Source organism: Schistocerca americana, chromosome 6 (genome assembly GCF_021461395.2).
Source record: "Schistocerca americana isolate TAMUIC-IGC-003095 chromosome 6, iqSchAmer2.1, whole genome shotgun sequence".
NCBI classification, from domain to species: domain Eukaryota; kingdom Metazoa; phylum Arthropoda; class Insecta; order Orthoptera; family Acrididae; genus Schistocerca; species Schistocerca americana.
The window spans coordinates 525,373,326-525,386,374 of record NC_060124.1 but is presented as its reverse complement, the minus strand read 5'-3'; the positions used below and the strand labels follow the sequence as shown (position 1 = coordinate 525,386,374).

At 46.5% G+C, this 13,049-nt stretch overlaps 1 protein-coding gene across 1 annotated transcript in view; it reads right to left on the bottom strand.

Moving 5' to 3' along the window:
• The window catches only part of LOC124619654 (coiled-coil domain-containing protein 170), a 451,315-nt gene that overhangs the window by 247,350 nt on the left and 190,916 nt on the right, over positions 1 to 13,049 (bottom strand). The window contains exon 4 of the mRNA XM_047146186.1: positions 286 to 405. Within this exon, the coding sequence (XP_047002142.1) occupies positions 286 to 405 (120 nt within the window). The remainder of the gene's footprint in view (positions 1 to 285; positions 406 to 13,049) is intronic.

Below are 13,049 nucleotides of genomic sequence, written 5' to 3'. Positions count from 1 at the left end.
CAGAATGACACCTACAACGCTTCTCCTTCTGCTGCAGGCATAGTAGATCCACTAGGAAGCTGGAGTTCGAATTCAGATGTCAGAGCGATATCTGGAACATCCTTCGAGCAACTGAGGAACAACAGTTTTGAAGGTAAGTTGGAGGGACCTCGTGGAATTGTGTTAACGGTAGTCGTAAACGAGTTGGTGGCTTGTAACAAAAATGGCAAAATTTTAAGTAGATATATGTATCGTACAAGAGTAGAGACACTTAGCATATTTTATGTGTATGTGCAGGCGACGTACCTTCTTCTCGAGTTCCTTGACCTTGTCTTCGCTGTAGCGGTTCTCCCGCTGCAGCGCCTGCAGGGAGGCGTCGGTGCGGCCCTGCGTGGCTATCAGGCTCCTCTCGCGGTCTTCCAGTTCCTGCGGGCGACAAACAACAGCCGGTCAGCATTCCACAAGAGGCCATCTGGTAGCTGGAGCTGGAAAAGCAAAGCTGCCAGTATTCCGTCACCGTCACAGATTGTTCAGCTTTTTAACTTTCCTGTCCCCTTTACTGGGAGGACCATAGGTTTTTATCAGAAATACAGGGTACTTTCAAGATACGCTTGTACTAGGACTGTTGATATTTTTAAAAATATTGGAAATCTGGTACATCGATGAAACTTCCTAGCAGATTAAAACTGTGTGCCAGACAGAGACTCGAACTCAGGGCGTTTGCCTTTCCCGGGCAAGTGCTCTACCAACTGAGCTACCCGACCACGACTCACGCCCCGTCCTCACAGCTTTACTTTTGCCAGTACATCGTCTCCTACCTTCCAAACTTTACTGAAGTAGTGAAGGCAGCAGAGGATCAAGTAGGTAAAAAGACGAGGGCTAGTGGAAATCCTTGGGCGACAGAAGGAATATTGAATTTAATTGAAAAAAGGAGAAAATATAAAAATGCAGTAAATGAAGCAGGCAAAAAGGAATACAAACGTCTCAAAAATGAGATCGACAGGAAGTGCTAAATGGCTAAGCAGGGATGGCTAGAGGACAAATGTAAGGATGTAGAGGCTTATCTCACTAGGGGTAAGATAGATACTCCCTACAGGAAAATTCAAGAGGCCTTTGGAGAAAAGAGAGCAACTTGTATGAAGATCAAGCGCTCAGATGGAAACCCAGTTGTAAGCAAAGAAGGGAAAGCAGAAAGGTGGAAGAAGTATATAGAGGGTCTATACAAGGGCGCCCCGTTCGCAGGAGAGCTTCTGTAAAGTTTGGAAGGTAGGAGACGATGTACTGGCAAAAGTAAAGCTGTGAGGACGGGGCGTGAGTCGTGGTCGGGTAGTTCAGTTGGTAGAGCACTTGCCCGCGAAAGGCAAAGGTCCCTAGTTCGAGTCTCGGTCCGGCACACAGTTTTAATCTGCCAGGAAGTTTCATATCAGCGCACACTCCGCTGCAGAATGAAAATCTCATTCTGGACACATCCCCCAGGCTGTGGCTAAGCCATGTCTCCGCAATATCCTTTCTTTCAGGAGTGCTAGTTCTGCAAGGTTCGCAGGAGAGCTTCTGTAAAGTTTGGAAGGTAGGAGACGAGGTACTGGCAGAAGTAAAGCTGTGAGGACGGGGCGTGAGTCATGCTTGGGTAGCTCAGAAGGTAGAGCACTTGTCTACGAAAGGCAAAGGTCACGTGTTCGAGTCTCGGTCCGGCACACAGTTTTAATCTGCCAGGATGTTTCATATCAGCGCACACTCCGCTGCAGAGTGAAAATCTCATTCTGATACATCGATATTTAAAAAATATATCGAAAAATTTATCGAAATATTTCGAAAAATTATCGATGTACAGACGGAGTAATGTCTACGTACCGGGCAAAAGAAAACTATCTGCTGCACATTGTAAATATACTGCCAGTTTTATAGCAGCATATTTCAGTACTAATTTAATATTGCATTCCGTACATCAACAAGCTAGCAGCCTTCTCATCCCCCTTAGAAATGAAATGATCGTATGGCACTGTTGGCCGGGAGGCCCCATGCGGGGGAGTTCGGCCGCCGTATTGCAAGTCCTTTTTAGTTGACGCCACTTCGCGGCTTGCGTGCGTCAGTGATGATGAACACACAACACCCAGTCATCACGAGGCAGAGAAAATCCCTACCGCAAGACCACGAGCTGCAGACGTGGTGTCACCGCCAGACACCACACATGCTAGGTAGTAGCCTTTAAATCGGCCGCGGTCCGGTAGTATACGTCGGACCCGCGTGTCGCCACTATCAGTGATTGAAGACCGAGCGCCGCCACACGGCAGGTCTAGTCTAGAGAGACTCCCTAGCACTCGCCCCCAGTTGTACAGCCGACTTTGCTAGCGATGATTCACTGCCTACATACGCTCTCAGTTGCAGAGACGACAGTTTAGCATAGCCTTCAGCTACGTCATTTGCTACGACCTAGCAAGGCGCCATATTCAATTACTATAAGAAATATCTTCAAGAATGTATTCTGAACAGATAATATTGTGAATCATGTACCGTCAAGAGCGACGTTCATCATTAATGGATTAAAGTTAAGTATCAAACTAATTACGTCTGCCTTCTGAATTCTCATTCCTTGTCATGTTCCAGACCTCACGTCAGTATAGTTCTTCCCTCCTCACGCCAGCCTGCGTGAGCTAAAACGCGTGCATTTCGGCCTCCACTCATAACACGGTGTTGGGTCTTCAGCCAACACATAAGCGGAAATCCCCCTTAGAGCAAGAACTAGAAAGGAAAGGTGCACATTCACACTTGGTAACTGCAGGTAAGTGGCAAAATAAAACGTCTCCGATGGGTCTGTCGTTCGGTTTCATCACATATCGGATTTACCTGGAACACTTCATGTCTATTTTCCTGTTTTACATTTCTGCAAACGCTAGCTACTTAACAGTTTTACTGTTAAAATTTTGTTGTGAAATTAAACGTCGCAGTTTCTGTTGGTAGTAGCAGCGCCGATTACGTCAGCATTTCCCCTTACACGTCTCCGCCCACGGCAAAGAGAAATCTTGTCATTTAGATTTTTGTTCATGAGTGATATTGCCATTTTATTAACGATATAATCGGAGTAAAATTATCGACGACTCCATATATATATATATATATATACACTCCTGGAAGTGGAAAAAAGAACACATTGACACCGGTGTGTCAGACCCACCATACTTGCTCCGGACACTGCGAGAGGGCTGTACAAGCAATGATCACACGCACGGCACAGTGTACACACCAGGAACCGCGGTGTTGGCCGTCGAATGGCGCTAGCTGCGCAGCATTTGTGCACCGCCGCCGTCAGTGTCAGCCAGTTTGCCGTGGCATACGGAGCTCCATCGCAGTCTTTAACACTGGTAGCATGCCGCGACAGCGTGGACGTGAACCGTATGTGCAGCTGACGGACTTTGAGCGAGGGCGTATAGTGGGCATGCGGGAGGCCGGGTGGACGTACCGCCGAATTGCTCAACACGTGGGGCGTGAGGTCTCCACAGTACATCGATGTTGTCGCCAGTGGTCGGCGGAAGGTGCACGTGCCCGTCGACCTGGGACCGGACCGCAGCGACGCACGGATGCACGCCAAGACCGTAGGATCCTACGCAGTGCCGTAGGGGACCGCACCGCCACTTCCCAGCAAATTAGGGACACTGTTGCTCCTGGGGTATCGGCGAGGACCATTCGCAACCGTCTCCATGAAGCTGGGCCACGGTCCCGCACACCGTTAGGCCGTCTTCCGCTCACGCCCCAACATCGTGCAGCCCGCCTCCAGTGGTGTCGCGATAGGCGTGAATGGAGGGACGAATGGAGACGTGTCGTCTTCAGCGATGAGAGTCGCTTCTGCCTTGGTGCCAATGATGGTCGTATGCGTGTTTGGCGCCGTGCAGGTGAGCGCCACTATCAGGACTGCATACGACCGAGGCACACAGGGCCAACACCCGGCATCATGGTGTGGGGAGCGATCTCCTACACTGGCCGTACACCACTGGTGATCGTCGAGGGGACACTGAATAGTGCACGGTACATCCAAACCGTCATCGAACCCATCGTTCTACCATTCCTAGACCGGCAAGGGAACTTGCTGTTCCAACAGGACAATGCACGTCCGCGTGTATCCCGTGCCACCCAACGTGCTCTAGAAGGTGTAAGTCAACTACCCTGGCCAGCAAGATCTCCGGATCTGTCCCCCATTGAGCATGTTTGGGACTGGATGAAGCGTCGTCTCACGCGGTCTGCACGTCCAGCACGAACGCTGGTCCAACTGAGGCGCCAGGTGGAAATGGCATGGCAAGCCGTTCCACAGGACTACATCCAGCATCTCTACGATCGTCTCCATGGGAGAATAGCAGCCTGCATTGCTGCGAAAGGTGGATATACACTGTACTAGTGCCGACATTGTGCATGCTCTGTTGCCTGTGTCTATGTGCTTGTGGTTCTGTCAGTGTGATCATGTGATGTATCTGACCCCAGGAATGTGTCAATAAAGTTTCCCCTTCCTGGGACAATGAATTCACGGTGTTCTTATTTCAATTTCCAGGAGTGTATATATATATATATATATATATATATATATATATATATATATATATATATATATATACACACTCCTGGAAATGGAAAACAGAACACATTGACACCGGTGTGTCAGACCCACCATACTTGCTCCGGACACTGCGAGAGGGCTGTACAAGCAATGATCACACGCACGGCACAGCGGACACACCAGGAACCGCGGTGTTGGCCGTCGAATGGCGCTAGCTGCGCAGCATTTGTGCACCGCCGCCGTCAGTGTCAGCCAGTTTGCCGTGGCATACGGAGCTCCATCGCAGTCTTTAACACTGGTAGCATGCCGCGACAGCGTGGACGTGAACCGTATGTGCAGTTGACGGACTTTGAGCGAGGGCGTATAGTGGGCATGCGGGAGGCCGGGTGGACGTACCGCCGAATTGCTCAACACGTGGGGCGTGAGGTCTCCACAGTACATCGATGTTGTCGCCAGTGGTCGGCGGAAGGTGCACGTGTCCGTCGACCTGGGACCGGACCGCAGCGACGCACGGATGCACGCCAAGACCGTAGGATCCTACGCAGTGCCGTAGGGGACCGCACCGCCACTTCCCAGCAAATTAGGGACACTGTTGCTCCTGGGGTATCGGCGAGGACCATTCGCAACCGTCTCCATGAAGCTGGGCTACGGTCCCGCACACCGTTAGGCCGTCTTCCGCTCACGCCCCAACATCGTGCAGCCCGCCTCCAGTGGTGTCGCGACAGGCGTGAATGGAGGGACGAATGGAGACGTGTCGTCTTCAGCGATGAGAGTCGCTTCTGCCCCTGTGCCAATGATGGTCGTATGCGTGTTTGGCGCCGTGCAGGTGAGCGCCACAATCAGGACTGCATACGACCAAGGCACACAGGGCCAACACCCGGCATCATGGTGTGGGGAGCGATCTCCTACACTGGCCGTACACCACTGGTGATCGTCGAGGGGACACTGAATAGTGCACGGTACATCCAAACCGTCATCGAACCCATCGTTCTACCATTCCTAGACCGGCAAGGGAACTTGCTGTTCCAACAGGACAATGCACGTCCGCATGTATCCCGTGCCACCCAACGTGCTCTAGAAGGTGTAAGTCAACTACCCTGGCCAGCAAGATCTCCGGATCTGTCCCCCATTGAGCATGTTTGGGACTGGATGAAGCGTCGTCTCACGCGGTCTGCACGTCCAGCACGAACGCTGGTCCAACTCAGGCGCCAGGTGGAAATGGCATGGCAAGCCGTTCCACAGGACTACATCCAGCATCTCTACGATCGTCTCCATGGGAGAATAGCAGCCTGCATTGCTGCGAAAGGTGGATATACACTGTACTAGTGCCGACATTGTGCATGCTCTGTTGCCTGTGTCTATGTGCCTGTGGTTCTGTCAGTGTGATCATGTGATGTATCTGACCCCAGGAGTGTGTCAATAAAGTTTCCCCTTCCTGGGACAATGAATTCACGGTGTTCTTATTTCAATTTCCAGGAGTATATATATATATATATATATATATATATATATATATATATATATATATATATATATATATACTTTTGGGAGAATATAGCTGTATTTCGCTATATCGATACATCGACATCTAATCATCATAACTGGCAGCTTTCTGCTCGCACATCGATTCTCACTGCTCACCCGGTCGCTGGCAGTAAATACCCTCAAGCTGTTTAGATAGTCAACAGAAACAAACACGGCACAGCTGGAGTGACCTTGAAGCAGTCAATCGTTGCTCAAATTTCTCTACATCTACATCCATACTCCGCAAGCCACCTGACGGTGTGTGGCGGAGGGTTCTTTGACTACCTCTAACGGTTCTCCCGTCTATTCCAGTCTCGGATTGTTTGTGGAAAGAAAGATTGTCGGTATGCCTCTGTGTGGGCTCTAATGTCTCTGATTTTATCCTCATGGTCTCTTCGCGAGATATACGTAGGAGGGAGCAATATACTGCTTGATCCCTCGGTGAAAGTGTGTTCTCCAAACTTCAACAAAAGCCTGTACCGAGCTACTGAGCGTCTCTCCTGCAGAGTCTTCCACTGGAGTTTATCTATCATCTCCGTAACGCTTTCGCGATTACTAAATGGTCCTGTAACGAAGCGCGCTGCTCTCCGTTGGATCTTCTCTATCTGTTCTATCAACAATATCTGGTACGGATCCCACACTGGTGAGCAACTGCTACGGACGCCCTGAGTCGCATAGGATTTTTTCCTCTTGTTGTGCTAACACACAATAACTCTACACTCGGCTGTCCCAGGCAATGATCTCCCGAAATGTAAGAGGATATCTCGAATTGTTAACTTTGAACACTGTAGTCACGCGCGTAACAACGACCGTCCAGAACATGTGAAAGTTTCAACATGTACATCCACATTTTGCTGTTTTCCCTTTCGGTGTAGTTATAGAACTAACACAATACCTACTTCCTTTGTTTTCGGATTGCATTTCCTTAGGATTCTTCCAATGAATCTAAGTCTGGCATCCGCTTTACTGACGATCAACTTTATATGATCATTCCATTTTAAATCACTGCTAATGCCTACTCCCAGATAATTTATGGCATTAACTGCTTCCAGTTGCTGACCTGCTATATTGTACCTAAATGATAAAGGATCTTTCTTTCTTTGTATTCGCAGCACATTACACTTGCCTACTTTGAGATTCAATTGCCATTCCCTGCACCATGCGTCAATTCGTTGCAGATCCTCCTGCATTTCAGTACAATTTTCCATTGTTACTATATTGCGTATAGCAACGGCCCTACGACACTCTCCTGCGGCATACGTGAAATCACTCTTACTTCGGAAGACTTCTCTCCATTGAGAATGACATGCTGCGTTCTGTTATCTAGGAACTCTTCAATCCAGTCACACAATTGGTCTGGTAGTCCATATACTCTTACTTTGTTCATTAAACGACTGTGGGGAATTGTATCGAACGCCTTGCGGAAGTCAAGAAACACGGCATCTACCTGGGAAACCGTGTCTATGGCCCTTTGAGTCTCGTGGACGAATAGCGCGAGCTGGGTTTCACACGATCGTCTTTTTCGAAACCCATGCTGATTCCTACAGAGTAGATTTCTAGTCTCCAGAAAAGTCATTATACTCGAACATAATACGTTTTCCAAAATTCTACAACTGATCGACGTTAGAGATATAGGTCTATAGTTTCAGGACATGCAAGAATGGTCGCGTCGAGAAAACAGGCCAGCCTATCATCGCGTGGCGAGGGTCCTAGCGAGCTACAGGGTTATCACCGATGGTGCAGTTAAACGGGCCGATAAGAAGCAGCGCCTTTGATTCGTCATCGCCGGGCGATGAGCATGTTGACTGCATAAACCTTATGACGACAGAGTCTCTCATGGCATGTCTCTTCTCAGTGCTGGCACATCACTGACGGCCGGAAGCCTTTTACCCTGCAGTTGCTCTTATACACTCTGAAACGGAAAAAAAGGCGCACCACGAAGGGATTATCCTAATGGGACCGAAATCTGAGAATGTGTTGTACAACAACAGACAAAAATATGATTACAATTTCAAAGAAATAGGGATTTAGTCAAGAGAAAGAGCTTCACAAATTTAGCAAGTCAATGATGTGTTGGTCTACCTCTGGCCCTTATGGAAGCAGTTATTCGGATTGGATTTGATTGGTGCAAAAAAAAAAAAAAAATGGTTCAAATGGCTCTGAGCACTATGGGACATAACATCTGAGGTCATTAGTCCCCTAGAACTTAGAACTACGTAAACCTAACTAACCTAAGGACATCACACACATCCATGCCCGAGGCAGGATTCGAACCTGCGACCGTAGCAGTCGGGCGGTTCCGGACTGAAGCGCCTAGAACCGCTCGGCCTCAGCGGCCGGCTTGATTGATGCTGTCTCTGGATATCCTCTAGAGGGATATCGTGCCAAATTCTGTCCGAATGGCGCTTTAGATCATCAAAATCCCGAGATGGTTGGAGGGTCCTGCTCATAATGCTCCAAACGTTCCCCATTAGGGAGAGGTCTCGCGACCTTTCTAAGGCAGAGTATCGCAAGCGCGAAGACAAGCAGTAGACACTCTCATTCTGTGCAGCTGTGCATTATTTTGACCACGATAACTTGGCTTAAAGGCCAACAAAATGGGGCGCAGAATATTGTCGACCTACCGCTGTCCTGTAAGAGCGCCGCAGATGACAACCAAAGGGGTCCTGCTATGAAAAGAAGTGATACCGCAGACCATCGTTCATAATTGTCAGGCCTCATGGGAAGCAACAGTGAGGTAGACACCCCATCGTTGTCTGGAGCCTCTCCAGACCCGTCTTGGCATGGAGTAGAATTGTCTTCAGCTGTCACGTCCGCTTTGCATTGAACTCCGACGACCAGCGCAGACCTGCCTGAAGACCCACCAGACAGCAGTGGAATACCAATCTGACTGTTGTCTGCTATACGGCCCGACAACCAGGAATGGCGGTCTGACATGCCATTTCTTTTCATAGCAGCAACCCTTTGGTTTTCATCTACGGCACTGTTACAGCACAGATATTCTGCACCCAGTTTTGTTGCCCTTTTTAATAAGCCATTCTGGGGCTAGATTTCAGCAAGACAATGCCCTTCCGCATATGGCTTGTCTTTGTGCTTGCAAAACCTTACCTTGGGCAGCAAGATCGACACTGTAGAGATGGGCAAAACTGTTCTTTTCAGAGATCAGATCAGAACTGTTCACTCTCTGAAATGAACTAGCTCTTTTTCATTACTCACCACTCATTCACAATAGAAAATAAATGGAAGGCACATTGCCCTTTAAACTTGGTTTATTCCAGTACTATACCTGTATTTTGATCTTATTTGATCCTATTTTGAAGTAACACAGATAATGAGTAAGAATTTTGTATTGTTTATTGAAATTTCCACGATATGACAAAGTTTTTGATTATTGATTTATTTTGCACTATCGTGGTTTTTTGGGTGATTGGTAAATGTTGTAACTTGAGATTTACATTAACAATATATTTGGCTATAATGTATTAAAATTTCATTAACCTCGTACAAATACATTGCAAGCCATATATTTTTAAAGTGAATGTTTCCTTCCGAAGACGCCTAAAATCGCAAAATCCGTACCAGAATTAGAAAAAAAAATATAAATTTGACTGTAAGACTAAAGTGCTGCATATAGCCTTACGCAGAATAAAACAAGGAAAATATTGGTGTATCACATTTTGCGATACGTTTATCGGTTCGCTCATAATTAAAGCGTAAATTCGAGTGTCCATAATAAAAATCCTATAGTAAGAGGAGTCGTCAGGAACCTAATCTGATCAGTTTAAACAAATAAAAATAAAATAAAAACAAATGATGTGTACATAACATAATAATGTAATATACATAGAGGTATTACTACGAAGAACAATATCCAGTAGAGACGAACTCCGATGCAGAGGTGCTGAGTCAAGCAGGTCGAGCTGCGAGCTGTATTACTGCGTGAGCTAAGACCACAGAGACCAGAGTGACACCTGAGTTGCTTTGCTCAACGCTCTGGCTGGAGTCGAGAACGGTGGGATGAGCGTTGAGCGGGCGAGTTCCGAGGGTGGGGGGAGCGGTGAACGGCCACCAGTCACCCGCTCCGGGACAAATCGTCCGTTCTCTTGCGAGCAGGTTGTTACAAGTAGTTCTTATGTTCTCCGCTAGGAGGCTCTCTGTCCTGTTACTCGCATCAACTGCCCAGAGGGCAGGACGTGCGACTGAAACGATCGCCGACGGAGTCCGATGCTAAAGGCCGGTTCCCACTAGAGCGCGGCGTGCGGCAACGGCAGCGGCACGCGTTTTCCGCGTTGACGCGGCGGCTCGCGGAATTGGCGTTCCCACCTGGAAGCGGCAGACGCTAGCGGTAGCCAATGACGGACAGCCACTGAGGTACGGGCTGGGACCCACCGAAACGACCGGTGTGTTTGAATAACGATATCTGACACCTACATGAAGGAAAGACGAAGTTGGGTGAAGACATACCAATTTTTCATTTTCTGTACAATGTACTCTTTCACATATTTCATTATTCATGTTTTCTCATTTCAACATAAACAGATGTCATGACTACCGTTCATGATTGTTCACTATCCCCTAACACATTGAAACAATGTACGATAAAAGAGATTATTCAGATAGTTAAGCAAGACAAAAATTTAAAATGTGATACGGCAGCAGGTACACGAAAACAGTAAGAACACAAAGGCTAGGTGGAAGGGATGAAAGTGGAAGCCACCTGATAGAATTTTCCACAGAGCATAATGTAATCATCGCCAGCACCTTGCTTAAGGATCACGAAAGAATAATATAAATTTGGAACAGAGCTTTCGAAACCAGATTTTAAATTGTAAGGTATTTCCTGGTGCAGACGCAAACCTGACTGAAGACTGTCAATAGCAAAAAAAGCGTTCTGAAAAAGAAAATTTGTTCACATCGAATATAAATTCTAATGGTTGGATACTATTTTACAAAGGTATTTGTGTGGACTGCAGCCTTGTATGTAAGTGAAATGAAGACGATAAACAGTTCTGTCAAGAAGACAATGGACGCTTTCAAAACGTGGTGATCAATAAGAATGCTGAAGATTAGATACGAGGATCGTGTGACTAAAGAAGAAGTACGGAATTAAACAGAGGAGGAAGAGGAAACTACGGCACAACCTTGACAACAATAGAGGTTAGTTGACAGGACGTATTATGGGGCGTCAAAGAGTGAGGACAAAGGGGTTGGGTGATAGTATTCTGATAATAATCATCTGTTGAAATGCTATTGTACTATTTTATCTATTACTGTAAGCAGTGAATTTACTCTTCCATGCACTCCTCCACAAAACATTTAAACCAAAACTGAAATCAGCTGAACACCAAATTTTTCAACCACTGTCTGACAACTACTGTATTTACTTTCAACTTTCTATAATTATCACTGGCTAGCCACACATACATACAGATATAAAGAGAACAAAAATAAACAAACATTAGTTTTCAGCATATAATTCTGCAGATTGGCAGCATGTACATAAACAAACCAGACAGGAAGGGACATGAGATGAACACACTGTAGTTACGACTTCAAATCAGAGTTTTCGGTGAAACGTCTACAGCTAGTGATAGAAGAAAAAAGCGCGAACATGAAAATGTGCTTATGTTCCATAATCTAAGTTTTAGTTCAACCTCCAGCATGTGACCAGGTGAGGCGAAACGTATATGTCCGCCAAAAACTCGATTCACTGCAAGTAATCAGTCATTCACGTAAAAAAAGATGTGAACTGTTTTATAATCTGCAAGTATCACATACCAAAACAAAACTGAATCATTCTAGATTCCATCGAAGATGCCTTAAAGTAAAAGGCGAAACTTCTCAGTCCACATGCTATTAAATGCTGTTTAAAACAATTCATCTATCCCTTCTGAAAAGTTGTAGTTACTTTCATATCTCGGTAAATAAACAGATTTAGGATATTTATCATGCGACGAAATACATGACTTTTCACAAGTTATCGCTTGCAAAAAAAAAAAAAAAAAAAAAAAAAAAAAAACACGTTTCGATTTCTTGAACCGTTTGCGAAATTTGCGGTTGATACAACCACACGGTTTACGACGAGCAGGACGAAGTACCGGTCGCGCCGCGAGCAACCTGCGCGTGGTCACGGCACAGCCCGTCCGCCGACATATCATTCAATATCTCGAGAACGGTGATAGCTATCGATCTGATCTCACCTTTAAAAACAATTTCGATATGTTGACTAAATTTCATACGCAATAATGTATTACCTAAAATGAACTGTACGCAAAGTCCACGCAATGCGTTTTTACCTCTGCACACTCATTCAAATTTCGTGTAAAGGTTTACGTAAATGCGATACAGCAAGTAACCACGACGAATAACGAAAAGAAATTCGGTCCTTTATCGAGAGAAGATATCAGGCTGTAACATGACCAAGAATCAAATTTTTCTACCGAATAGTTTCCCTGGAATCGGATGATAAGTATTTCATAGCTGCCGCCGCGGCCGCGCCAGGGGTTCGGCGAAAGTTCGTGTGGCCCGGGGTTCCGTACCTGACGTCACGCTCAGCGCGTTCTGTGATTGGCGGCGCGCACCTGGAGCGCGGCACGCAGCAGCGGAAGCGGTTCGACATGGTCAAACCGCGACGATATTGAGATATTGAATGATATGTCGGCGGACGGGCTGTGCGGTGACCGCGCGCGATACATCGTCCTGCTCGTCGTAAGCCATGTGGTTGTATCAACCGCAAATTTCGTAAACGGTTCAAGAAATCGAAACGTGTTTTTTTGCAAACGATAACTTGTAAAAAGTCATGTATTTCGTCGCATGATAAATATCCAAAATCTGTTTATCTACCGAGATGTGAAAGTAACCACAGTTTTTCAGAAGGGATAGATGAATTTTTTTAACGGCATTTAATAGAATATGGAATGAGAAGTTAAACCGAAACTAATTTGCTGGAATGTCATAAGATGTAATTTGTTAAGTATCTACAGCTATTGATTATTTCCTTTGG